The sequence below is a fragment of the Lobosporangium transversale genome, assembly GCF_002105155.1.
Source record: "Lobosporangium transversale strain NRRL 3116 chromosome Unknown BCR41scaffold_7, whole genome shotgun sequence".
In the NCBI taxonomy this organism is placed as follows: domain Eukaryota; kingdom Fungi; phylum Mortierellomycota; class Mortierellomycetes; order Mortierellales; family Mortierellaceae; genus Lobosporangium; species Lobosporangium transversale.
In genome coordinates this window covers 25,874-50,768 of record NW_019028985.1, presented here as the reverse complement: position 1 = coordinate 50,768, position 24,895 = coordinate 25,874, and the positions used below count along the sequence as shown (strand labels likewise).

General features: G+C 41.1%; 8 protein-coding genes across 8 annotated transcripts; 6 read left to right on the top strand and 2 right to left on the bottom strand.

Annotated features, from left to right (window-relative positions):
* Positions 1–1,518: 1,518 nt before the first annotated feature.
* On the top strand, positions 1,519–4,309 carry BCR41DRAFT_384383 (hypothetical protein). Its single transcript, XM_022027560.1, has 2 exons — positions 1,519–2,236; positions 2,639–4,309. The coding sequence occupies exons 1-2, from the start codon at positions 1,559–1,561 to the stop codon at positions 4,085–4,087; spliced, it is 2,127 nt and encodes a 708-aa protein (XP_021884021.1). The 5' UTR covers positions 1,519–1,558; the 3' UTR covers positions 4,088–4,309.
* A 200-nt stretch (positions 4,310–4,509) lies between these two features.
* On the top strand, positions 4,510–5,969 carry BCR41DRAFT_332901 (hypothetical protein). Its single transcript, XM_022021867.1, has 2 exons — positions 4,510–5,088; positions 5,251–5,969. The coding sequence occupies exons 1-2, from the start codon at positions 4,529–4,531 to the stop codon at positions 5,939–5,941; spliced, it is 1,251 nt and encodes a 416-aa protein (XP_021884020.1). The 5' UTR covers positions 4,510–4,528; the 3' UTR covers positions 5,942–5,969.
* A 139-nt stretch (positions 5,970–6,108) lies between these two features.
* On the bottom strand, positions 6,109–8,465 carry BCR41DRAFT_419794 (kinase-like domain-containing protein; the record flags this gene model as incomplete). Its single annotated transcript, XM_022029814.1, has 3 exons — positions 7,863–8,465; positions 7,046–7,703; positions 6,109–6,921 (listed from the first exon to the last, which is right to left on the bottom strand). The coding sequence occupies exons 1-3, from the start codon at positions 8,309–8,311 to the stop codon at positions 6,109–6,111; spliced, it is 1,920 nt and encodes a 639-aa protein (XP_021884019.1). The 5' UTR covers positions 8,312–8,465.
* A 485-nt stretch (positions 8,466–8,950) lies between these two features.
* On the bottom strand, positions 8,951–10,879 carry BCR41DRAFT_332893 (P-loop containing nucleoside triphosphate hydrolase protein). The gene is made up of 6 exons (XM_022021866.1): positions 10,691–10,879; positions 10,384–10,488; positions 10,178–10,277; positions 9,686–9,970; positions 9,490–9,571; positions 8,951–9,418 (listed from the first exon to the last, which is right to left on the bottom strand). The coding sequence occupies exons 1-6, from the start codon at positions 10,829–10,831 to the stop codon at positions 9,073–9,075; spliced, it is 1,059 nt and encodes a 352-aa protein (XP_021884018.1). The 5' UTR covers positions 10,832–10,879; the 3' UTR covers positions 8,951–9,072.
* On the top strand, positions 10,659–12,350 carry BCR41DRAFT_219198 (hypothetical protein). Its single transcript, XM_022020000.1, has 5 exons — positions 10,659–11,236; positions 11,373–11,411; positions 11,544–11,643; positions 11,772–11,955; positions 12,051–12,350. Exons 1-5 carry the CDS (start codon positions 10,980–10,982, stop codon positions 12,080–12,082), a joined length of 612 nt encoding a protein of 203 aa, XP_021884017.1. The 5' UTR covers positions 10,659–10,979; the 3' UTR covers positions 12,083–12,350.
* Positions 12,351–12,617: 267 nt separating this feature from the next.
* On the top strand, positions 12,618–14,046 carry BCR41DRAFT_368351 (hypothetical protein; the record flags this gene model as incomplete). The annotated part of the gene is made up of 4 exons (XM_022026378.1): positions 12,618–12,862; positions 12,991–13,029; positions 13,134–13,233; positions 13,693–14,046. 4 exons carry the CDS (start codon positions 12,618–12,620, stop codon positions 14,044–14,046), a joined length of 738 nt encoding a protein of 245 aa, XP_021884016.1.
* A 634-nt stretch (positions 14,047–14,680) lies between these two features.
* On the top strand, positions 14,681–15,461 carry BCR41DRAFT_368350 (non-heme dioxygenase in morphine synthesis N-terminal-domain-containing protein; the record flags this gene model as incomplete). Its single annotated transcript, XM_022026377.1, has 3 exons — positions 14,681–14,925; positions 15,183–15,281; positions 15,392–15,461. The coding sequence occupies 3 exons, from the start codon at positions 14,681–14,683 to the stop codon at positions 15,459–15,461; spliced, it is 414 nt and encodes a 137-aa protein (XP_021884015.1).
* Positions 15,462–17,494: 2,033 nt separating this feature from the next.
* BCR41DRAFT_348008 (hypothetical protein) lies at positions 17,495–19,031 on the top strand. Its single transcript, XM_022023202.1, has 5 exons — positions 17,495–17,777; positions 17,897–17,935; positions 18,037–18,136; positions 18,297–18,481; positions 18,580–19,031. Exons 1-5 carry the CDS (start codon positions 17,533–17,535, stop codon positions 18,971–18,973), a joined length of 963 nt encoding a protein of 320 aa, XP_021884014.1. The 5' UTR covers positions 17,495–17,532; the 3' UTR covers positions 18,974–19,031.
* The last annotated feature ends 5,864 nt before the right edge of the window (positions 19,032–24,895 follow it).

The following is a 24,895-nucleotide window of genomic DNA, read 5'->3' as shown; positions in this document are numbered from 1 at the left end:
GAGGAAAAAAAAAAAAGCAACAAAAACCGATATCTGTCAAAAGGGGATTCATTCTTCCACTTTTCTTTTCTCTAAAGAACGGTTTTTGTAGGAGAGTTAAAGAGCCCATTGACTTTTTTCAACTCCGCTAGACGCGAATAACAACGTTTTGCACACATGGACGACTAGCTAAATTATGTACAAATCCAAGTCATAGAATTTTATGGTATTTTTTTTTTCTTCTTTATACCGATATTACCGATATTTTAACGATGAAGAAGAGAGGAGGAGATGTGTATATATAATACCATCATTGCCTCCAAAAAGAAACAAGCATTGTAGTAGCTTTGCGCTACAAAAGGTATTCTGGGCGTGGATTGACAAATTGTAGTTGACTTGAAATGGGGACAATGCCGTGATAGAGAGTATATCAGATTTATCTGAAACAAAAAGTACAGCATTATGATTATGATTGTTGTTATTGTGATTAGTTGTTTGTTAATTATGAGTTGTAACATGTTTGTTTTTTGTCCGTAGCAGGCACATGTACATGTACCTTCTGATCCTCATGGCCGAGAATAGAATAGCAGCGGAACTAAAAAAGCAATCTTCATTTTAATATTGCATTAGCATAATGTGCGCAAGTATGCGGCAAAACGGGCATCATGGAGGGCGTAAAAGTGATGTGTGTTGAAGAGAGATAAAACACATTGGGCGAATGTTGCACAGACCCATAGCATACCTTTGCTTGTGCTTCTGTCATCAAATATCCGCAGTGTTGGATCTTTCTTCCTGTTACTAAAGCATACTCTGATGAGAATACGTGTTTTTTATTACTCTTACAGCAATAGGGTCATAGATTTATAAACAGGTCGGTCAGCTATGACTGATCCACTCAAAGACAGTCTACGGTAAAGGCATGCCTTTGTAGACAGGAGGCTTTGAGTGGACATACTTTCTAATGCAGGGAGAATAAAGAGCTTTCTAGAGGACAAAGGAGACGCGATTTTTTTTATTAATATTTGTTCTAGAATAACACGTAATTGTTACTCCTCTTGTCTTTTCTCCCACAGTCATGGTAATAAAAAAAAAAAGTGTTTTATTATCCCAAACACTCCATACTCGCCACGCGGGAGCTCGGATTGCAAAACTAAAAAACTAAAAAAAAAAAAAATGCGCGTCATCCTGAATATTTTTTCTGCATCAATCACGTTTTAACAAAAAGAAAAAGAAAGTTTAGAGCATCTTTTCTTTTTCAAAGGAGAAAGGAAAATTTTTTTTTTTTTTTTTTTTACTGTTTCTCCAGTCGCGCCAATACATCTTTCCACTCTTTTCGCGCTTACTTATTTTTACCCTTTTTTTGTTTGTTCTCTTTCCTTGCTTTTTCTTTTCCTCACCCCACTTCATTCCCAACTCTTCTGTACCATTGTATCTCTTTATCGCTCTCTTACCACTATTCCACCCTTCAACTCTTCTCGGAGGTTTTTTTTTTTTTTTTTTTTTTTTGCTCAAAGGATCTGTTATTTCAGCTGTATTTCAGCTCTTTCATCGACCATACCCCATCTATCCCGGCTAAACTATGGCCACTGAGCAACAGACTCAGACAAGACTGCCAACACTGGCTGTCACCATCTCCAGTCCAATCCCAGCTGCCCCTTCTACTACACCTATCGTTAAATTCATCTCCACACCCGACAATACCTCCTTTCCAACAACAGCCGCTGCACCACTAACACCTTCAACCTCAGCGTCACTGACAAATACCGCTTCAGTCTCAACACCAACATCCGGTATGCATTCCCCTCCACTGTCCAACTCGGTGGAGGAAGAGAATGTAGAGATGAATACTGCAGCAGCAGCTAAAAAGAACCCAAAAACAGTCAATACAACAGCAACTGCAACGCCCAGGGCTAGTAGCAGTCATACTCAGAGCACTGCTTCAAATAACCTAACACAAGGTTCACGATCAGTCAAGACCAAAGGACCAGTTCCAACATCAACACCAACGCCAACACCAGCAGCAGCAACAACAACAACAACAACATCTTCAATGGAGAGCAACCCTTCGGGCACATCATTCAACACGGAGTCTCTACCAGCTACTATGACACTTGGCCACCCAGCCACAACTTCTAACCTGGTTAATCGCGTAAATGAGTCTCTCATTGCGGTTGAGCGCGAAAAGCAGGACCTCTGTCGTCCACAGGGTAAAGAAAAAACCATTGAACATGTGCTTCAACAGGGTAGAATCCTCAAGGTAAAATAAGAACCATAATCATCTTGTTGCTACTTTACGTGCTTTCTCTTTTTTTTTTTTTTTTTTTTTTTTTTTTTTTCTTTTTATTCTTTTACTAGCCAGTTACTGTTGCTATCAATCATGGATTCTTTTGTCGATAGAGACAAATATAATTCTTTATACTTCACGTCTATCCTTTGAGTTCATACAGTCGCTTTTTTTTTTTTTTTTTTCTTTTTTTTTTTTTTGTGGACATGTTTCTTTTTGGATATGTTTCTTTGTGTTTCTCTGGGTCTGGACTGGCCGGCGAAGTAGAATGTTCCATAGGTTGGGCAAAGACGCGTCTGCCATTGGACAAAATTGAGTCGCATCTATGACCAGATGTACTTAATTAAAGTAATCCTTATACACCAATCTCATTAGGTATCCCGTCGATTAAGGACACGACTAGAGTATGCAATCCTCAAGATTCGTCGTGGTTGGTCAAAGTACACTTTGCAGGAAGTCGAGTCTCTCATCCAACCCGTCTGTTCACCACGTGTCACGGCCAGTCAAATTCATCAGAGCATCTCACGTCAGTCCTCGCCTCGACAGAGCGAGAGAAAACGCGTCAAGAGGGTCTATCCTGACTATGATGTTTCTTATTTTCGTGGTAGAACATCCGATCCAGCTGGCTCTGAGACTGAAAAGTCGGAAAATCAAGACGTCGAAATGTCTTTTCAACCTTCAGCCCCTTCAACCCCTACTAGCCGCTTCAGAGCGAGGATGCCCTCATTGTCACAATTCAAGGACTCTGAGCTGTTTCAGCCTGCAAAGTCGCTGATGAATATTGCGACCTCTAAACCCGATCCTGGATACTTGTCGCCGTACCATCCTTCTTCAGAACATGAGACCAACGTACCTTCGGCCGCTCAAGCTGCACAGACCATCTTGATGCTCTCGAGTCCGACTCGACCTGCCGCAAGGACACTTAACCCAACACACTCACCCATCGCAGATTGGAGCACAGCACCATACTCCCCATCAACCTCCTCTCCGCTTGTGCACTTCCATATATCCGCCTCTAGAACGCCATCACCAGAGTCTACACCGCCCGCCATGTATGATCAATCGGCACCGCTATATATGGATAACGATCATAGCAACTCTCAATTAGGATCCTCTTTATATAGTTCAAGGCCCCTGAAGCAGCCATACTCGAATCTCTACGGTATGGGCTATGAACCTTCGTCTCCTTCACCTCTATCAACTTCACTCTTCCCCTCGTCCAATGAGTCGATGGACAAGCCAAAAATCCACAGCAGAAGCTCGAGCCCTACGCTGAAGAGAGCCGTCCGCTTTGCTGCTGCTGCGACTAATGCATCCGAATCATCCAAACTTTCAGCCGAGAACATCAAAGAAGGATTTTCGGGCTTGTCTGGTAATCGTACAGAGTACAACAGCACGACAGATAGCATCTACCCTGGATCACAACCTGGATACGATGACAAGAAGGAGTTATCGCCATCACTTTACAACTCTAGATCACCCATGCACCACAGCGGAGAGCCTTATCTTTCGATCTATAGTACCAACCGAGCTACAACTCCTCCTCTACATTCTATCCCATCCTCATCACCATCGAGCTACTCTGGATCCTATGGACCCACAATGGAAACGCCCAATGGTTCGCACGGAATGAGGACGCCACCCCCCAGTGGTGGCAAGGAGTTAAACTTGGGCCACTATGGTCTTGAATCTTCCACATCCAGGAGGAGGAGAAACAGCGTAGGTGTACCTCCAGGTACTGTAGACCTTCCAAGCATAATGTTCCGACAAGGAAATGGAGCCCATCCACCCAGTATGTCCTCGGCATCGCCTTCTCATCGATAAATATTGAAGAAAAAGTAGTGGATCTTCACTTCTCTCTCTCTCTCACTTTAATCATCTATTTTTTTTTCTTGTTATATATTTAATATGTGCCAATATCTATTTATCTATATATTTCTGTTGTTTTACTATTTTCTTTATAGCATTAGTTATTTTTTTATTATTATTTTTTTTTCCATCTGTACTTGTTTAGCTCCATCGTATCATATCAATCATATATCAATCATATAGAGTATTTGTAATAAATGAATTTTTTATTTTTTACTTTGGTGACTGCTCCCTGATGGCTGGCAAATTAACCAAATAATATTTTATTTTATTTTTTTTTTTGGGGCTACACTCCTGACTGCACTTCCTACTTCCTAGACTTCCTAGGCTTCCTATACTCCTAATAACTTCAATACTTTTTTTTTTTTTTTTTTTTTTTTTTTTTGACATCAAAGAATGACTGGCGCAACACTTCAAGCGATCCGTTACCAGCGTGGCTCTCTCGACATTCTAGACCAGTTACTGTTGCCACATGAGACTGTGTACGTTTCAATTACGAGTCTGGAATTGGGACATGATGCCATCAAGACCATGAAAGTCCGTGGAGCACCGGCGATTGCGATTGTGGCTGCGTTGACCCTGGCTGTGGTCTTGATCCAACCCTCGACACAACCTCGACTTCAGACAGCTCAGGAGGCAGTCAAGTTTATTGAGGATTCGCTGGATTATCTAAAGACGTCCCGTCCAACGGCCGTCAATCTATTTGATGCTGCTCATAAATTAGCAACAGGTGTAAGATCGACATCGAGACTGGAGGAAAAGGACCAGTCAGGTTCAAACTCGCATGTGACGGTAACGGGTCAAGATGTGGTCAACAAGTATTTGGAATTAGCAGAGAGGATGTTGGAGGAGGATGTACGAGATAATACCAACATTGGCAAGTTTGGAGCTGAATTCATTCTCAAGGTTTGGAAGGGAAGCGATGATCTTCGTGTTATCACTCATTGTAACACTGGGTAAGGAAGGGAAAAAAAAAAAAAAAAAAAAAAAAAAGCATTCTAGTCATGAGAAGTAAAATGGAGAATGATTAATTTACAGTTTTCATTCTATCCTTTTTTCTACTACTATTTCTACTACTACTACTACTACTACTAAAAAAAAAAAAAAAAAAAAAAAAGATCGTTGGCGACTGCAGGTTACGGAACTGCATTGGGAATCATCCGTGCGTTAGCAGGGCAACAAAAACTTTCTCATGCCTACTGCACAGAAACCCGTCCTTATAATCAGGGCTCTCGTCTGACGGCCTATGAGTTGGTTTATGAAAAGATCCCCGCCACTTTGATCACCGATTCGATGGCCTCTGCATTGTTGGCTCAACATACAGACAAGATCGCAGCCATTGTCGTTGGGGCCGATCGTGTGGCGGCTAACGGAGATACGGCCAATAAGATCGGAACCTATCAATTGGCCATCACAGCTCGATATCATAATGTGCCCTTTATCGTCGCTGCTCCCTCTACCTCTGTGGATCTGAACATCTCTTCCGGTAAAGATATTCATATCGAAGTCAGACCGCCGGTCGAAGTGACCACATTGAGAGGCCCTGTTGTCGTTGTCGATCCCAACTCTAGCACCTCCAAGGGTTCCTCTTCTTCTTCTACTGATGTGCTCTTGAAACAAGATGAGGCTAGTGGGAAAATCGTCTCTGAAACCGTCGCTGTTGCAGCTCGTGGGATCAACGTCTGGAATCCATCCTTTGATGTCACGCCTGCAGAATTGATCTCCGCCATTGTCACGGAGAAGGGTGTTGTTCTTAAGGAAGATGGTGTTCAACAGTTTGACATGAAAGCCTTTCTAGTACCGATGTAAAAAAAATAATAAAAACGCATTATAGCATTCTTCATATTACATTTTTCAGTGTGGAAAAAGAAAAGAAAAGAAAAATGTGCCATTCAATTAAATTGGATCTGAAAATATGTATATTTTATTATATTTTATTATTATTATTATTATTTTTTATTTTATTTTATTTTTTTTTACAATGACATGTACTCATCCCGACAGCGTCGGAATTCTGTAAGACGTTGGAGTGCGTATTCGAAATAATCAAACTCAATCTCGCTTTGGGTGGCCTGAATTAGACCCCATAAACCCCACATGATATGTGAGGTCAGTGCAAACTTATTGACCTCTTTGTACATGCTATCCAAGATTTCAGCCTTGGTCACTCCGCCTCCATCACCTGCCTTGCGTGCCCTACGCACCGCTAGAGGTGAATTCTCCAGTGCGCTATTACCTTTTCCAACTGCCTTTGCTGCTGCTGCTGCTGTAGTAGTAGTAGTATTAGAATGGTCTGTATAAGCGTGACCATTAGTGTTAGCGTTGCTATTGTCGTTACTGTTCCTGCTACTACTGCCGTTACTGTTACCGTTAGCGATACCATCGGCATTGGCGACTTCCTCCTGACGAGACTCCGCTACAGAGCCCTTTCTAAAGGCTTGAGCTGCATTCACAGCCGTCAAGGCCACATTGGCAAGGCCCTTAGTAATGGTAGCGGTGATCGACCTCCTCTTCCTGGAGTACTTGCTCAAGTCAATGGCTGTCAAATGGTATCCACACATGGCAATTTCAGCCTCCATGTAGGCCTCCAAAAAATTGAGCTGCTCTGCTTTGGTGGGGTAGCGCTCCGGATGCATTAGTGAGGGTCTTTCCGAGTGATAATCCGCTGTCCACTCACAGAAATGGTTTCCAATGTCGAATCCTCGCGTGTTGTAGCCTGCATATTCAAAGTCAATGACCACCAACTCTCCAGATTCATCTAGAGTCCTCAAGATATTGCCATACTGAGCCTAATCGATTTTTTTAAAAAATAAAAAAATAAAAAAAAAAAAAAATGTCGTCAGTCCAAACAATCTTAACAATCTAACGGTCAAAGGAGCACGTGCACATTTTTTCAAGAAATGAAAGACTTACGTCGTTATGAGCAAAGACAAGTGGAGAGTGGACCCTCATTAAAGCTTTTTGAACCTCTGCAATCTCTACCAACAACTTGTCAAAGTTAAATTCATCCATGATGGCACGCTTGGATGGATCCTTCTCACAGATCTTTTCAATAGCGTCTCTTGCCAAGGGGATCCACCGAGCAATGTTATCTTGTGACTGTGGAATTGTTCCCTCAGGTGGGGGGAAGATGTTTACGATGTTATGCAGCTCACACATACGATGCGCAATATGACGCGATGTCCTAGGGTCCCTGATGTCTTCCTTTGTCAGTGTTGTTGACTCGACATATTGTTCAAAGCGACCGTTTCTGAAGATTCCCAAGAGGGATGGACCAATGTCCATCATAGAAAGGTTCCTGAGCCATTGAAGCTCGTTGCTGCGAGAGAATAGGGATTCAAGACCGACACCATAGACTCTGAGAAGAACCTTTCGGGGTTTTGGGACGATATTATCAAGGGTAGAGTGTGATGAAGGGGGTCCTGTAACGAGAAAGATGCAGTTAGTCATGGCACCGCTGATTCGATCAAGGTGAATGTCTTGGTAATCCGTGACTTCTGCCCAATCCTGGATCTCCATCAAGTGTAGTAACTCCAAAACTCGTTTCCTCAAATGGTCGCCTTTGAGTTTGCTAAACAAGTTTTACAGCAATTGATATTTTAAGGATGTTTCAAAAAAAAAAAAAAAATTAGGCAACAATTCGCAGCACTCATGTGAACCTTTAAAAAAAAAAAAAAAAAAAAAAAAATAACAAACAAACAAAGAAATGATGACCACATAAAATACTTACATAATATCCAATTCCACATCATCCATATGCTTGACTGGATCAGGATGTGATAAAGGCAAGACTTTGAGCCCTGCCAGACTGGACCTCTTGCTCAATGGAGGACGATGGGGTGCATATTGGTGATAGACCGCAGGTTTGTTTTTCTGCCAAGGAAAAATAGATGAAGCAATCGACTGACGAGCAGAGAATCCGAAATGTTTCCTGGATCCCATGAAATGAATAGGATCATCCACAGGTGTGGTAGGAGGTGAATCCCGGGTTGCATGTTTCGCCGCAGTGGAGGGTGTGTATGCAGGTAAATGTACAGGCTGCTCTTGCCATGCAGACTCGACCTCAAACGAACCTCGACTGTCGTCATTTTCTTGAAGTAGAGCGTTGTCATGAGCGGCCTTCCCTTGTTCCTCTTGCTTGGTATTTATACACAAGGGTTGCTCAGTTTCGGATGCCATGACCAATGAATGAATGAGTTTGTGAAAAGAATGAATGAATTCAAAAAGTGGAAAGTGGGTAATGAAAAGCAAAAGAAAAAAAAAGGTAGAAGAGAGAATGAAAGAAAAGAGAAGAAGAGAAGAAAGAAAGAAAAGAAGAGCAAGAAAATAAAAAAGAGAACCGATCAACGATTTAAAAAAAAAAAAAAAAAAAATTATCTCAACAGAGCAAACAACATTAAGGCGAAAGTAAAAAGCGATGGAGAAGGAAAAAAAATGATGAGACTGAAACGGAGGTTGAAATGCACTGGATGATAACAAGATAAAAAAGCTTGATCGTCTGGCCTGGCACTCTCTAAATCAGCGGGGATGAAGACGGAGACATGGAGACGGGCAGAGAGGTTCTCGCATGTGAGGTATTCGATCTAAAGTTTTTTTTTTTCTTTTTTTTCCATTTCTCTAGCGCTTAACGACATGGCCATAGATTGTCATCTTGTGCCACCATCGTCTGTTGATTTTTTTTTTTTTTTTTTTTTTTTTTTTTTCTACTTGGCTCCATCTCTCTTTTCTGTGGAGCATAAGGTTATAACAAACTTAAAGTTGTAAAATACACGCGCTGCATTTCGTGTGTTCATGCATGTGCAATCAGAGGGTGCTTGTGTGCTCGTGTGCTCGTGTGCTCGTGTGCTCGTGACAAAATAATTTTAATCTGTTACTGGCGCCACCAAAACCATCTATTTTTTATTTTAAAAAAGCGAGAGACTGAGAAGACAGAAACAAAGTCACATGTTGTCCTCCAGATTTGCCTTTTCGCGTTCTGCAATCCTTCGCTGAATCTCAAGTCGTTTCTGTTTACGCTCTTCAATTTTGTCTGCCTTCTTTTGCTGCCGTCGACTGATAGGATCAAGCGACTCTTCTGTAAGCGACCGCTCTAGCGCCTCCGGTCGAATGTCGTCTAATGTGTATCTTCCTAACTTCCCTAGACGATATTGCTTGATCAGAAACTGCGCTGCTGCTGCCAAATTATACTCCCCGCCCCTCTTTAGCGCCCCAATATATTTAGCAACTTGCGGTAAAAAAACCTTGATGTCATCTGTAGGTTCCTGAATGTTGTAAAGCTTCATGTAGCTAAAATGATCAATGTTTTGCGTATCAGCGACGTGATCAAGTACAAAAAAAAAAAAAAAAAAAAGGCATACCTATAATCCTGTGCTTGATTCAATTGAAACAATAGATAGTCTGCAATCACTTCTTCATCCGAGAGATGATCGGAAATCGCGCCTGGAACCAAAGAATTAAAGCCAGTTAGTTAATCAAGGAAACTTGGTCAGAGTATAATGTTCAAAGCCTTGTCACAAAAAGAAACGATCTTTTTTTTTTTTTTTTTTTTTTTACCAGTAAGAGCAACTTTGATGGCTGAAATTGGGTCAGCAATGTGAGGGATCATGACTCCTGGAGTGTCAATAAGATAGATTTTCGGGGAATCTAGGACTTTGATCGTACCAGCAACTGTCCTGGTGATGCCTGGGATTGCGCCTGTAGGCGCGGCCTTGCCCTTTTTGATACCTATCCGCCGTAAAGAGTTAATCAGTGACGATTTCCCGACATTCGGCATCCCAACGACCATCACTGTTGTCGTAAGTTCCTTTTCTGCTGCTGTTCCGGTAGCCTTCGCTTTCTCTTGCAGATTATTATTATTATTATTATTTTGAGGAACAAAGAAAGAAAGAAAGAAACAAAGAATAAAGCATCCAGATGAATTAAACACAAGTCCTATTCCTATTCCAATACTATTCTATAAGCATTGCATTAAGCTTTTTTTTTTTTTTTTTTTTTTTTTTTCATTCAGAGTAAAGACGTAAAGATATATAAGCAGAGTGGACTTACTCGCTAGATATGAAATAATCCTTTTGATATTAAGATCCTCGTTGGCATTCGTGAATACGACTTCTTGCCTTTTATATTGCTTGAATGCCTTTACTACTGCCTTATGATCCACCACAGATTTTTTTTTAATTAATTTGTATCCTATATGCGTATTTCTTTATTTTAATTTATTTTTTTTTAATAAAAAAATAATAATAATAACTCACTTGCTCTGTGGCTGGGTGTGCCAGATCAGTCTTGTTGTAAACAATAAGACGATCCTTCCTTTGTGCAATTGGCTCAAACTTGTGATTGATGGATGATATTGGGATGTATTATCGAAAACATTTTATATATACATATACATATACAGAAAGTAAAGGAAGAACAATAGACATCATAGACATTGGATTGGCAGAGTTAAGGATAATAATGGAATAATGGCATAATGGCGGAGCCTTGGACCAAGAAAATACAAAAAAAAAAAAAAAAAAAAAAAAGCATAAAAACAAAGGACACGAGAAAAATTGATATCCTTGCATCGCGCACTTCAATGACCACTTGGACAGCATTTAGTTTCTCAGTGATCAACCTCAAGCCCTTTGCCATATGACCCGGGAACCAATTAATGATCTTGTCATATGCAAATGCATTCCGAACTTTTAGAGGATTCATTATGTGTTGAAAATGGAATGATGGCCAATGAATATGATTTCCAAAAAGGGAGGGTGTCCATTAGACACTCCACCAAAAAGGATAAAACAAACACGAGAGCACGGGACAATCATTTTCTTTTAATAAAATCTCCATATCACCCTACACCATGTGCTCCATTCCTGTTATCGACTTTAGTCTGTTTACCTCTGATTCCAAAGAGTATGCGCGACAGATCTGCGAGGCTAGCAGAGATATTGGGTTCTTCTTTGTTAAGAACCATGGCATCTCACAAGACTTGATCGATCGCATGTTTAAATGCAGCGAGGATTTCTTTCAGAGGCCACTACAATGTAAGAACCGATATCTCATCAACTCAGAAACTAACCGAGATAATAACGGATACACTCCCTGGAAGTCTGAAAGGTAAAGTAAAGATAAAAATAAAAAAAGTCTAGCAATAATGCCAAGAAATCGGCTCGATTTTATAACAGCTCAAGCTTAGTTATTTGACAAGATTTCTTCTTGTCTTACTTCCTTTATTCTTGAATACTCTCCAAAGCCTGGACCTCCCGAATCAGACCCAAGGCGATTTGAAAGAGTAAGAGCTAATATAATGATTTATAATGGTTTGAGTTGATATTACACCATGAACGAGCATGGAAAGGAAAAAAAAAAAAAAAAAAAAAAGCAGAACATGTATCCTTGACACATGAATGTGTTCTTTATTTAGAGCTTACAATGTTGCCAGTAATTCGATCGATGCTGATTTAACAAAGTGCTTTTTTCAGGACAATGCGGTGGATTATGAGAAGTTCGTAACTTTCTTCAAGGTAAGATAGGCGGCAGCGACCAGCAATCAGCAATCAATTTTTTTTTTTTTTTTTTTTTGCATCGGATATAGAAGATGCTTCTGACATCTCATTACTATCAACTCTTCATGTCTCCTTGTCCTCAATAGGACCTCAATCGGCTCGCTAATAATATTATGCAGTGCTTTGCTATCGCATTGAAAATACCTGAAAGCGAGGGGGCCAGCATTTCTTTGACAAAAGTCATGGATCGGGCATTAGTTCTGTTGGAGGTTTTCGATCCTTATACTATCCTCTACATGAAAGTGACCCGAAATCGCTTCTGGCTGGAAGGTATGCTTATGGACACACATTTGGTAGATATTTTTTTGTTTTTGTATTGTTGTTTCATGTTATTAACGTTGTTTCACTTTTTATTTTAATTCTAGTCATACTGATTATTCCTCTCTTACCCTCTTGATGCAAAAAGACATCCCCGGCCTTGAAGTTCAACTTTCCAGGACTGATAAAGATGCGTCTTGGATATCAGTCCCTGTCATCCCTGGTACCATTCTGATCAACATAGGGGATCATGTCCAGATGTGGACCAATGGTTTTTTAAGGTCCACCAATCAGAGTCACATATAATCCTCAACAGCGTAATCGCTCACGTTACTCGATTGGCTATTTTGCTTCTGCCAGCGAGGACACCAAATTGGATCCTGTCCCTTCACCTCTCATCCCACAAGAAATGCGAGCTGAGGCTGTAGAGTTTGAGGAATGCCGAAATATGACTGCAGGAGAATACGTGAAATGGAGACTAGAGCGATCGTTCCGTCTCCATAAAGAGCGTTCTATGAATATCCAAACTAACAAGTAAAGATTGAAACATTAAGTGTCAGAAGACTTCTGGCATCAAATCCAAAAAACAAAATTCCATTTTTTTATTTTTTTATTTTTTATTTTTTATTTTTATTTTTTTGAACGTTTGCAACGAGCCTCCATACCATCACACTATGACCTCCATTCCTGTTATCGACTTTAGCCTATTTACTTCTGATCCCAAGGAGTGTGCACAGCAGATCTACGAGGCTAGTAGAAATGTTGGATTCTTCTATCTTAAGAACCATGGTGTCTCTCAGGACTCGATCAATCGCATGTTTAAATGCAGCAAGAGATTCTTTCAGGGGCCACTCCAAAGCAAGAATCGGTACCTTATGAAAGATAATATCTTTGGATATGCCCCCGTGAAATCTGAAAGGTAAAAGCGAAGGATAAGATTAAGAACCACACCTATTTTGTTTATTTGTAAGAGCTCAAGCTTACCTTGCTAATTTCTCCTCTTCTCTTTGGTATTTATCTAAAAAAAATTTTGAATGCGTACCATAGCCTGGATCCTGAGAGTCAATCTCGAGGTGACCTGAAAGAGTAAGAGGATATAAAACAATTTAATACAATGCCCTAAATTAATGCTTTATAGTAAAAGAATATTAAAAAAAAGGGAATGGCAAACGAACGTATGCTTTAATTAGATCTTTCGATATCATCAAACATTGGGGCAGATGTGAACCAATAAATTACTTTGCTCAAAGCGATACGATGGAGCAGAAGAGGATTGAGGCTTTCTACAAGGTAACATGCAAGTATATATATGTATGTATTTTTTTTTTTTTTTATAAAAAAAGTACTTTCGGCAACCAACTGACAATACTCTTTTCTCGCTTATTTTTGATTTCAATAGGATCTCCATAGCCTCGCTACATATGTTCTGCAATGTTTTGCCATCGCACTGAAAATACCTGAAAGCGCGGGAGGCAAGCACTTCTTTGATAAAAGTCATGAATGGGACCCTCCTTCGCATACCAATCTTCGATTCTTACACTACCCTCCGCAGGAAAGTGACCCAAGGACTCCTTTAGCTGGAAGGTAATTCTACGGACGCATCTATGGCAGACTTTTTTTATTTTTACAGCTTACTAATGCCGTCCCATTTTTTATTTTTTTTTATTTTTTTTTAATTTCTTTTCTTTTTTACTTTTCACTTTAATCCTTAGCCACACCGATTATGGTTCTATCACTCTTTTGTTGTAGAAGGATGTTGGTGGTCTTGAAATTCAAGCATCTAGAACTCATAAAGATGTACCTTGGATACCAGCACCTGTCATCCCTGGTGCCATTTTGGTCAACATTGGAGATCATCTCCAGATGTGGACCAATGGTTTACTAAAGTCCACCAAGCACAGGGTCACTTACGATCCTCAGCAGCATTATCGTTCACGATACTCAATTGCCTGCTTTATGAATGCCAACGACGACATCAGACTGGATCCTATTCCTTCACCTCTTATCACACAAGAAATGCGAGCTGAGGCTGTGGAGTATGAGGAGGGCCGAAACATGACTGCGGCGGAGTATGTGTCGTGGAGAATAAAACGTTCGCTTTAAGACCTAAGATCATTGTGGAGAATGTTGAGGTAGTTTATGTTTCAAAAATAAATAAAATAAAATAAAATAAAATAAAATAAAAGGAATTTGAAGTATCACTCAGAACCTTATTGCTCGGAGTATTATCATAGTGGAGGTACTTCGTATTTTTTTTTTTTTTTTTTTTTACCATGTCCTGCGCTACCTATCATTATTTGACGAACTTCAGCAGTGAGGCTTCGTACCATCGCGCTCATTCCTATACCATTAAAAACGTGTCTTGAATAAGTGACACCTCCAAATGTAAACCAGTAGCTTGTAAAAGCCCGCAGTGCACAAAGTCACTTCCAATCCTCAACAGTTTTATCACTCACGTTACTTGATCAGGTTTTACCTTAATCGTTCTCCCCTCGACATACAAGAGATGAGATCTGAAGCAGAGGTGGTTTGAGAAAGGATGAGGTATGAGCGTGGGAGAGAATTTGACATGGAGGCCATCGCGGATACACCATTATGACCAGAATCCTTGAGAACTGGAAGCAATAAAAAAAAATCATCCTTTCGAGCATAGACCCTGAATATAAAAGAACTGTATCCTTTAAGCGTTCACAACAAGTCTTCTCGGCATACCTCCACACATCCATACCATCATGCCATGAGCTCCAATCTTGTTATCGAATTTAGTCTCTTTACTTCTAATCCAAAGGAGTGTGCGCAGCAGATCTACGAGGCTAGTAGAAATGTTGGATTCTTCTATCTAAAGAACCATGGTGTCTCTCAGGACTCGATCAATCGCATGTTTAAATGCAGCAAGAGATTCTTTCAGAGACCACTCCAAAGCAAGGATCGGTATCTTATGAAAGATAATGTCTTTGGATATACTCCCGTGAAATTTGAAAGGTAAAGCAAAGGATAAGATTAAGAATTTACCTGGCAAATTTCCCCTCTTCGCTCTTCACTATTCATTTTTTAAGAAAAAAAAACCGAATACGTGTCATAGTCTGGACCCCGAGAGCCAGTATTAAGGCGACTTGGAAGAATAAGAGGATATATAACGATATGTATAATGCCCTGAATTAATGCTTTGTAGCAAAAGAACAACAAGAAAAAAAAAAAAAAAAAAAAAAAAAACATAAATGAGTCTATGCTTTAACTAGGTTTATGGCTTTTTCAGATATTCAATGGAAGGAGAACCGACAAGGTACTTTGGCCAAGGCGGAGTGGCAGAACAGAAGAGGATTAGCAATTTCTATATGGTAAGATACAAAGTAGAAATAGGTATCTCCATCCTTTTTATTTATATATAAAAAGTACTTCCAGCAACCTACTGACAATAACATTTCCTCGTTTCATTTGATTTCATTAGGATCTTCATGGCCCCACTAGGGATGTCCTATAATGCTTTCCGATCGCATTACAAGTGCTCGAGGGCGTAGGAGGCCGATATTTCTTTGACGAAGGCCGTAAATGGGGTGCTCAATCGGGCACCAACCTTCGATTCTTACATTATCCTCCACAGGACGGCGATCCTAAGACGTCTTTAGCTGGAAGGTAGGTATTAGGACGCGTAAATTACGAACCCGGATTTTTAATAACGCGCTATTCCTACTGAAATGTGTTACTACGATGTGTTACTACAATTAATTACTGTAATTTGTTACTGCAATTTGTAATAACAACCATGGTGTCTCTCAGGACTTGATCGACCACATATTTAGCTTCAGTGAGTGATCCTTTCAGCAGCCATTCGAAAGCAAGGATCGAGACCTCTTGAGGAATTAAATCTATGGATATTCTTTAATGCATGCTGAAAAGTAAACCTCGGATTATTATTAAGGAAAGCAGTGTATAGCTCAAAATGTGCTGACAGTTGTTCTCCACTTTTCACTTTTTTTTTTTTATTTTTATTATTTTTGTATACTCGTCAAAGCCTTGGTTCCGCGAGCCGTCTACAGCCTGATTTGAAAGAATATGGAGAGGTATAATGATCTATAATGACTAGTGATTTTTCAGTAACGAAAAAAAAAAGAGTTAAAGATAAATTTTGATATAAATGTGCGCTTTATTTAGAAGCAACAGTATTCCCAGACGTATAATCGCAGATGAGCCAATAAAATGCTTTTTTTCAAGGCGGTTTGGCAGAGCAGGAGAGATTCACCATTTTCTTCAAGGCAAAATAGAGAATAGCAATCAGCGTAATTTATTATTATTTTTATTGCAGTATTGTATCAGAAACATATAGAAGACATCCAGTAGCTTATTGACAGCATTGTTTTTATTATTGTTATTGTTATTATTATTTATTTCCTTTGCTTCCAATAGGGCCCGTCTCACCTCATTAGAGAGATCATGCAATGTTTTGCTATGCGCTGCAAATACCTGAGAGCGTGCAGGAGACCAACATTTCTTTGACAAAAGTCATCACTTCGAAGCTCCTTCACGTGCCAGTATCCAATTTATACACTACCCGCTACATGATTGTGATCCAAAAGCGCCTTTGTGTGGAAGGTAGCTTTGTGGACGTACATATGATTTTTTTTTCTATGACTTTTAGTGGCACATCTTTTTATTTATTTATATTTTCTCTTTTCATTTCATCCTAGCCACACTGACTATATCTCTGTCGCACTTTTGATACAGAGGGGCGTTGGTGATCTTGAAGCCCAAGTATCATTATCGTTCGCGTTACTCGACGGGCTATTTTCTTTTCGCCAATGCCGACATCAGGCTGGATTCTATCCCTTCACCTCTCAACACACAGGAAAAGAGAGCTGAGGCTGTGGAGTTTGAGGAAGGCTGAAATATGACTACAGGAGATTATATTATGTACAAAATAGTCCATCTTTTTTCTTTATGGACTTGGAAAGAATAAGTCATACCGATAAAAACCCATCGTAACTTTGTAGAGAATTGGCAAATGAATAACATTACGATGAGTTTCCTTGTCTAGCTTTCATGGAGAGTGAGAACATACATTTCCCTCGTGGCCTATTATTTCCCCTAAAAAAGTGTGTGGCTAGGAGGAAGACACTGTAGTCAAGACAAGAGCTACAATGCATAAGTATTTTGAAGTTAGTATAGAAGCGATTAAGAAGAGGCACGTCTGAAGCTTGTTTGTGCGACTATTTGCTAGGTTTGGCCGCAATCAAAGTCAATCTTGTCTCGATATGCGCTGTTTCAAGAAATGGAGATACAAACTGCCGCTTGCTTTAAGTCCTGAGATCCCGATCTAATCCCTTATTTGATTAAAATTTAGTCAATAACAAGTATCCTGTTGGATAAAACTTCTACAGTTAGATTTGGTTCTCTTGGCACAATACCAGAATAAGGCCCGACACTACTGATGTGTGTCCGTTACGAGGGAAGACACTCCTTAAAAATTGACACCGCTTAATATCAAGAATTAAAAGGCACAGCATTTTTTTTTTCTTTTTTTCTTTTTTTAATCATTCCATCCTAGTTCCACAATCATTTTATTGACGAACGCCCATAGCAAGCCTTTACAATATGGGGACTATTCCTGTTATCGATTTTAGTCTGTTTACCTCTGATCCCAAGGAATGTGCGCGGCAGATCGGTGAGGCTAGTAAAGACATTGGGTTCTTCTATATTAAGAACCATGGTGTCTGTCAAGACTTGATCGACCGCTTGTTCAGCTGTAGCGAGCGATTCTTCCAGCAACCACTCGAAAGCAAGAATCGATACCTCATGAAGGACTTATTCCATGGATATTCCCCAATAAATGCCGAAACGTAAAGCCTGGGACAATATTAAGAATCAATGTATTTCTGTAAAAAGCTTAGAGTAAACTGACAGTTCCCCTCACTCTCCTCTTTTATCTATTATATTTTTTCCTGAATACTTATCAAAGCTTGGATCTCGAGAATCAGCGTCAAGGTGATTTGAAAGAGTATGAATAGTCTACAATGGCTTTTAGTATCTCTTTTTTTTATAGTGAAAAAAAGAAAGTTAATTGTGTATTCTTGACATATGAACATGGTTTTTAATTAGAACTTTCGATATTATGAAGCATACAATGAATGAAGAGTCAACAAAGTACTTTGTTCAAGGTGACGTGGCAGAGCAGGAGAAGGTTGTCAATTTCTACAAGGTAAGATAGGAAGTATCAGTCAGCAATCGACGTATTTTATTATCATTATCCGTATTTTAATATTGCAGCAGCAACACATAGAAGTCACCCGACAGCTTATTGATAGTACTATTTTTTTTTTTTTTTTTTTTTTTCCCTTCGTTTTATTTGATACTAATAGACCCTCCATCGCCTCGCTAATAATATTCTGCAATGCTTTGCTATCGCATTGGAAATACCTGAAAGTGCGGGGGGCCGATATTTCTTTGACAATAGCCATCAATTGGAATCCCCTTGTCTCACTGATCTTCGGTTCCTACATTACCCTCCACAGAGTTGTGATCCAGAAACGCCTTTATGTGGAAGGTAACTTTGTGGGTGCATACGACAAACTTGGATTCTTATAACCCACTAATGCTGCTGCGAGTTCTTTTTTTTTTTTTTTTTTTTTTTTCCCGTCCTAGTCATACCGATTATGGCTCTGTCTCGCTTTTGATACAGAAGGATGTTGGTGGACTTGAAGTTCAAGCATCTAGAACTCATAAAGATGTACCTTGGATACCAGTGCCTGTAATCCCTAATGCCATTCTGGTTAACATCGGGGATCATCTCCAGATGTGGACTAATGGTTTGCTAAAGTCTACCAAGCACAGAGTTACTTATGATCCTCAGCAGCATTATCGTCCACGCTACTCGACCGGCTTTTTCCTTTTTGCCAATGCCGACACCAAGTTGGATCCTATTCCTTCACCCCTCATCACACAGGAAATGAGGGCTGAGGCTGTGGAGTTTGAGGAAGGCCGAAATATGACTGCAGGGGAGTATGTGGCATGGAGAATAAAGCGAACATACGCTTAGGATCATTGTATCAGATAGAATGCTAGGGCTTTTCACGCCCAATAAAAGAAAATAGGTCACTAGAGAGTATTATTGAGATTTGAAATGCATATGAGGATACATACATGACTGGGTGGGGTCTTACCCACTATCACTACCATTCCTTGACAGACTCTTACAGCAAACCCCTTACCATTACCTCCGTCCCTATTAGCAAATGAAGTCTACCTGCCTCGGGTCTGAAAGAGTGCGTACGACAAAATGATGATCCAAAGACGTCTTTAGCTGGAAGGTGGTTATGAAGGCGCATATATGACAGATTTGGTGTTTTAATAACGCGCTAATTCTACTACTGCAATGTGTTACAATCTTGAAAATTTTTCCTTCAAGTCTTCACTTATCATTTCTTGACGAACCCCCACAACATTTCTCCACATAATGACGTCCATCCCTGTTATCGACTTTAGTCTCTTTACTTCTCACCCCGAGGAGTGTGCACGACAGATTAATGATGCTAGCAAAGACATTGGATTCTTCTACGTTAAGAACCACGGTGTCTCTCAGAAGTCGATTGATCGCATGCTTAAATGCAGTGAGCGATTCTTTCAGCGACCACTCCAAAGCAAAAATCGATATCTCGTTGGGCCAAACATTACCGGATATGCTCCTATGAAGTCCGAAACGTAAAAGCTAGGACCGATATTGAGGGTCGCTAAAACTTTATAGCAGCACAAAGTTATCTGACAAAACTTCCTCTCTCTTCACCACCTTATCAAAGCTTAGATCCTGAGCATCAGACTCAAGGAGATTTGAAGGAGTATGGGGAGTATAATGATTTATATGGCCTTGAGTTACAGTAATATTTTATAATGAAAGAAAAGAAAAAAAATACTTTATTTAGATTGTGAAACCACCTGTGTCCACTCAGATGGACACAGCTGGACACAGCGGACACCAAGCCACAAAATATTTATATTTCGCTTCACAAATCTTTTTCCACAAGGAATTGTGAGGCGAAATAGAACAAAATCTTTTTATGGTAGAGACAGGGAAATAACAGAATTGTATATAGCAGTGTTAATGATTAAACATGACAGTTTTTATATTGATGAAGTATTCAATTACTTCTGCTATAATGCGTTGGTAGCCGAGTCGAGTCAAAAATGCTTTGATAGCGCTTTGATGGTGTTTTGTCTTGTTAATAATGTTGACGATAATGCTTTTTCCTGGATGATACTTATGCTAAACACCTTGGAAGATCACAAATTTCACGACAATGGATTGCTTGTACATTGTATTTTCTTAGCCTCTTTTGGCTCAAGGACGCAGCCAACAGTTTTCTGCCTCTTGTAGCTCAGTTCATGTCTTGGTATTTCCGACACCATCACTACTTTGTACTTTATTGCTTAAATTTATATCCGAGGATATATACATGTATATAAAAAAAAAATTTACTCTTATTCATCTACTCGTCCGCATCTTGGTGGCAGCCTTCGTCATTCCCGGTGTCTTTCAGAAGCTCTAGTCGAATGGAGTTGATTGTCCGACCCTTGTACTGAGCTGTCAGTGCGTCTACAACCTCTTCAAAGTCTCGCTTCTGTTTTTCGGCAATATTCTTTATCAGATCGAAAAATTGACGCCTGCGCCTGAATGCCTTGTGGCGCGCCTCTGTGAATGGCCATTTGTGATTTTCCTGCTTAGCCTGAGCAATGGGCCCACGGAATTCATCCCATGCTTCCCTGACCGTCAATTGCTTGCCATCGCCTTTCATGAGGTAGCCTTTGTACCTTTCATCTTCCGGCGATCGCTGTGTCTGCTCTGAAGTCATTGGAGCCTGCACATGGCTTTGTTGATGTGGATGCTGTTGCTGAGGACATGGTGGCAATTGGTCGGAACATAATGGCTGCTGTTGCGGTGGAACGGCCTGGCGAGCTTGATATAGGCCCTGCGTAGTAGGAGCCTGAGGAACTGAAGGAAAAGAAGCTAGGCGGCTCTGTGCTGGCACCAATGGAGAAGGATTAAACATAAAGGGTGGGCAAGACTGCACATGGTATGGAAAAGACTGCCGCACATATGCGCTTTGTTGCTGCTGCAGCGATTGGAGAAGTAACTGGGTTTGCTCCTGTTGCTGTGTCACAAGGGTGGATAGGGCCTCGAGCTTCTGGACTGTCTCATGCTGGAGTTGATGAATGGCCCGCGTCTCTACCGACAACGTGTTAATGGCGCTTACCATAGTTTGTGCATTAACTGGCACATGCGCTTGGATGATACCTGCTTGTCGGCGATGTACGTCGATGGCCCGAAGCAATTGACGTTGGAAGTCCTGAAAGAGCTGACAGCCAAAGATTTCTGGTAACGACTCGAGGAGTTTGTTCTCCAACGTTTTCCCCTCATCGTTTGGCTTCAAAAAGAGCACTGCATCCTGAAGAATAACTCGCCTCATACGCACAAGAAGTTTGAGGAACCCAATGCGCGTAACAAGGGAGTCAGTGCTGAAGGCACGGGTCAATCGCTTCGAGCTCGTCCTCTTCTCGATTGGTGTCCAAAAAATGTCGTCTGTCGGGACGTTTGGATCGACCCCCAGCATTTCTTTGGTACACTCCTCTCTCCAGGAGTCAGCTCTCTCCGGCATATCTTTGTCAAAGTTTTCCTCAATCCAAGGAAAGACCAGACGCTGGAGCTCTAAAGGCGGGATGACCAGATCACGCTCGATAAAGTAAGGCTCATTCGGGCCAAACTGAGCCATACAAAAAGCGCCCCTGGTTGGGTTTTTTGGAGCATAAAAGTTCTCCGTTTGGCCCATGACCCACCTTCCCAAGTGGCGAATATCATCCAGGCTTAAGCCTCTTTCATAGGCTTCCGAGACCCCTGCATGTCGGCCAGAGTGCGTGATTTTGGCCGAATGCACGTCGTAGCCACGCATTACAGCCGCCGTAGTGCTCATTTGGGTTTGGCCAGCAAGCACTTCATTTCGGTTCTCTGACCGTTCTCGGCTTGTGCCGCCCCCTGTTAGCACCTTGATGCTGTACCACTCGTCAGGGTCCGCGAAATTGGGGAGGGGCTCTTTGAACACCTACAATAGGGAAAAAAAAAAAAATAATAATAAGGATATATGTCACTTCGTGTAATTGAATAAGAAAAAATCATACGTCGCGGCAAGACTGACGGCATCATTTACCTGGAACCGTTCTAGCATATAAAATGCGAACCCGCCCACGGTGCATCTTAAGAACAGCTTATGTCGATAAGCTGTCGCATAGAGCTCGACACCTTTATGGTTTGTCTTTCCACTTGTGATGCAGAAGACAAGCCCCGAGGCCAGCTTTGACCCTGGCGCGGGGTGACGGGTCTGAATATTGAATGTATTTGCCAGGTTCAAGTTCCGGATGTCCTCATCTCGCAGCAACATATGATGGCGTGCAAGGAGGCATAGCCTCTCCCTCATATATTGAAATCGCGCAACACTGTCGTAAGGTCGCCTGCCGCTTACTCCAACCGTCGGAAGCATGCGCCATGTAAAGGCCAACATACGCAGGTACATTTTAGTGTTGTACGGTTCTCGTACGGCACAGGTGGCAGTGCGGGATAAGGTGCCTGTCGTTACTTTGTGATGGACAAGTTTCTCTCCATAATTTTTGATCGCCTCCGCTAGTGGTACATCCGTTCTTGGGTTTGGGGCGGGATTGGGATACGGAGCTGTCGAAGAAGACTGTTGCCTCCATAAGTATTGCAAAGCCTTCTTAACATTTGCGACTGTCCCCAGCGTGAGAGGAACAAAGACAATTTTGCTGCCATGTTTGTCCTCTGGTGCTTGCAGGATAACTACAAACGCAAAAGTATATCAAAAAAAAAAAAAAAAAAAAAAAAGTATCAATTATTAGTGTGAATTGTAACAATCAAAGATGTATTAAGGTGAATGCAGGATTTAAGAAATGGTTTATTAAGCTATAATTTAGTAGACTATTTATATTGATAATTAACACTGAGTTGCAGCCATGGTGTCTTGTCACCTTGGGGTACGCATGATGGCTGAGCCTTCCCTTAGGTTTGGACCCCATTACTGTATAACAATTTATATATTAACACATGGTTGTCTTTACATACCTTGTTCTCTTTCGTTTTCAGTCCTGATAACGGCTGCAGTCTTCCGCTTCGGCATGATGTTCTTGCTTGAACCCCCGACAGTTACAACTTCATGTGATGCTCGCTCCTCATCATTCAATGCTATATCAATCTGCCATTGATGTGGGTCGACTCCTTCAGGTGGCTCCATATTATCCCAGGAGGGAGGAGCCTTCTTACCTCTCTGTGCCAATGACCTCAGCTGAAGCTCCAGATCTTCATCCTGTTCCTGACCCTGTTCCTGTTGTTGACCTTGGTCTATGCTCTGGCCGTCATCGCCATCATCAACTTGCCTGCTGTCATCTAATGTCTCCAGTCTCTGCTCCATGTTGCTTAGTTCATGTTCGTCGATCTCTTCTCCTTCGTAGACTACTTCTTCCCCAGCCTGGGAATTCGAGGAATCTCCTCCACCTTGCTGGGCATACTCAATAGCGCCACGGTAGCAACGATCTGTGCCGATCAATCGCTTTACTGTTCGCTTGAAGACGACCGTTGTGAAGTATTCAAGCATGCGTTTCGCATCGACGCTACAGTCACCTTGATATTTTTCATTGCAGCATTGCTATAAACAAAAAAGAGGATTAGGCAAGTCGTCTAGTTTGAAAGCCTGTCTGATAGCTCATAGCTACATTCCGATGATCAAACATACCTCCCACAGCCGGAGCTGTGTCTTATATTGATTCACTGTCGCCGATGAATCTGGGTCACCTAAAATCATCTGCAGCATACTTCTCGCCGATTCCTTCCGCGCGTTCGCCAGCGCCAGCTCTTCTTCTGTCAATGGACCGGAGTGAAGGACATTTGAGGATAAAGAATCAGCCTCACAACGCCTAGGACGCTTATAAGATTTTGCGCTAACTCTAGCAGTCTGTGCCACCAGTGAAGGCTCTGGAGTCGTTTCGTCAGTCAGAATAACTCTTTTCCCCCTCGGTACTGCACGAGTGGATCCAGTGCGAGTACTCGACTTGGTTGGCTTGGTCTGACTGGTGCTTTGTTCCAAATCCATGCAGGTGAAATTGGATAACATCTTTTCGTTGTTGTTTGTCATTCTGAAAGTGAGCGGGAATGAACCTTTGAAAATGCGAATGTGCCGTTATTTTTCTCGGTTTTAGTCAGGGGAGAGAGTAAGTCTACTCTGTGTATTGTGGGTTTTATTGTTTTATTGTGTATATGAATGTATGGAGGAATGAAGGCGTGAATATAAAGAAGGAAAGAAAGAAAGCTTTAGCATGCCATGATGACTGTTAAAATCTAGGGTGCCATTGATTTGGGTGTGTGTGTTATCCACACACTCAGCAGGCAGATAGAGAACACACCCAATTTCAACACTGTGGCTTGTAACCAATGTTATCTCCTTGGGCTTGAGTGCATCCATCCAAATGGGTGCCCTCTTTTTGTTATAGATCTATAAGGCTCCCACCTAGCAACAATAATAAACAACGTTTGATCTCCTTACCATAAAACTTTTTTAGCTAACCAACTATAGCAACATTTGGATCAATTATCAATAAATCTCTATCATCCTACAACACCTTCAAAATGTCAAACATTACTATCAACACGGAATCTGCTTTCACTCTTTTGACAGGGATCTTTTGGCTTGTGGCTGAACACTTAGACCCATCGAAAAAAGACTTGGATCTCCACAAAAAGATTATGATTCTTTTGGGGTCAAAGGACAACACCCCGGTCCTTGAAAAAGACTCAACCCTCTACATGAGGGGAAAGGTATGTATCAAAAATATGTATACTTATAGTGTATTAAAAAAAGAGGCCATAATTTACTAAGCTGCCCTCGTTTTTTATTCTACACAGGCACAA

Bases quoted from the DNA above. Each gene is read 5' to 3' on its own strand.
- BCR41DRAFT_219198 (XM_022020000.1), top strand. From the start codon at position 10,980: ATGTGCTCCATTCCTGTTATCGACTTTAGTCTGTTTACCTCTGATTCC. The intron at 11,412-11,543 runs GTAAGAGCTAAT...TTCTTTATTTAG, and splicing joins ACCCAAGGCGATTTGAAAGA to AGCTTACAATGTTGCCAGTA. The intron at 11,956-12,050 runs GTATGCTTATGG...TTTTAATTCTAG, and splicing joins AAATCGCTTCTGGCTGGAAG to TCATACTGATTATTCCTCTC.
- BCR41DRAFT_348008 (XM_022023202.1), top strand. From the start codon at position 17,533: ATGGGGACTATTCCTGTTATCGATTTTAGTCTGTTTACCTCTGATCCC. The intron at 18,137-18,296 runs GTAAGATAGGAA...TGATACTAATAG, and splicing joins AGGTTGTCAATTTCTACAAG to ACCCTCCATCGCCTCGCTAA. The intron at 18,482-18,579 runs GTAACTTTGTGG...TTCCCGTCCTAG, and splicing joins GAAACGCCTTTATGTGGAAG to TCATACCGATTATGGCTCTG.
- BCR41DRAFT_332901 (XM_022021867.1), top strand. From the start codon at position 4,529: ATGACTGGCGCAACACTTCAAGCGATCCGTTACCAGCGTGGCTCTCTC. The intron at 5,089-5,250 runs GTAAGGAAGGGA...AAAAAAAAAAAG, and splicing joins ATCACTCATTGTAACACTGG to ATCGTTGGCGACTGCAGGTT.
- BCR41DRAFT_332893 (XM_022021866.1), bottom strand. From the start codon at position 10,831: ATGAATCCTCTAAAAGTTCGGAATGCATTTGCATATGACAAGATCATT. The intron at 9,971-10,177 runs GTAAGTCCACTC...ATAATCTGCAAG, and splicing joins GATTATTTCATATCTAGCGA to AGAAAGCGAAGGCTACCGGA. The intron at 9,419-9,489 runs GTATGCCTTTTT...TGATCATTTTAG, and splicing joins AATCAAGCACAGGATTATAG to CTACATGAAGCTTTACAACA.
- BCR41DRAFT_384383 (XM_022027560.1), top strand. From the start codon at position 1,559: ATGGCCACTGAGCAACAGACTCAGACAAGACTGCCAACACTGGCTGTC. The intron at 2,237-2,638 runs GTAAAATAAGAA...CAATCTCATTAG, and splicing joins AACAGGGTAGAATCCTCAAG to GTATCCCGTCGATTAAGGAC.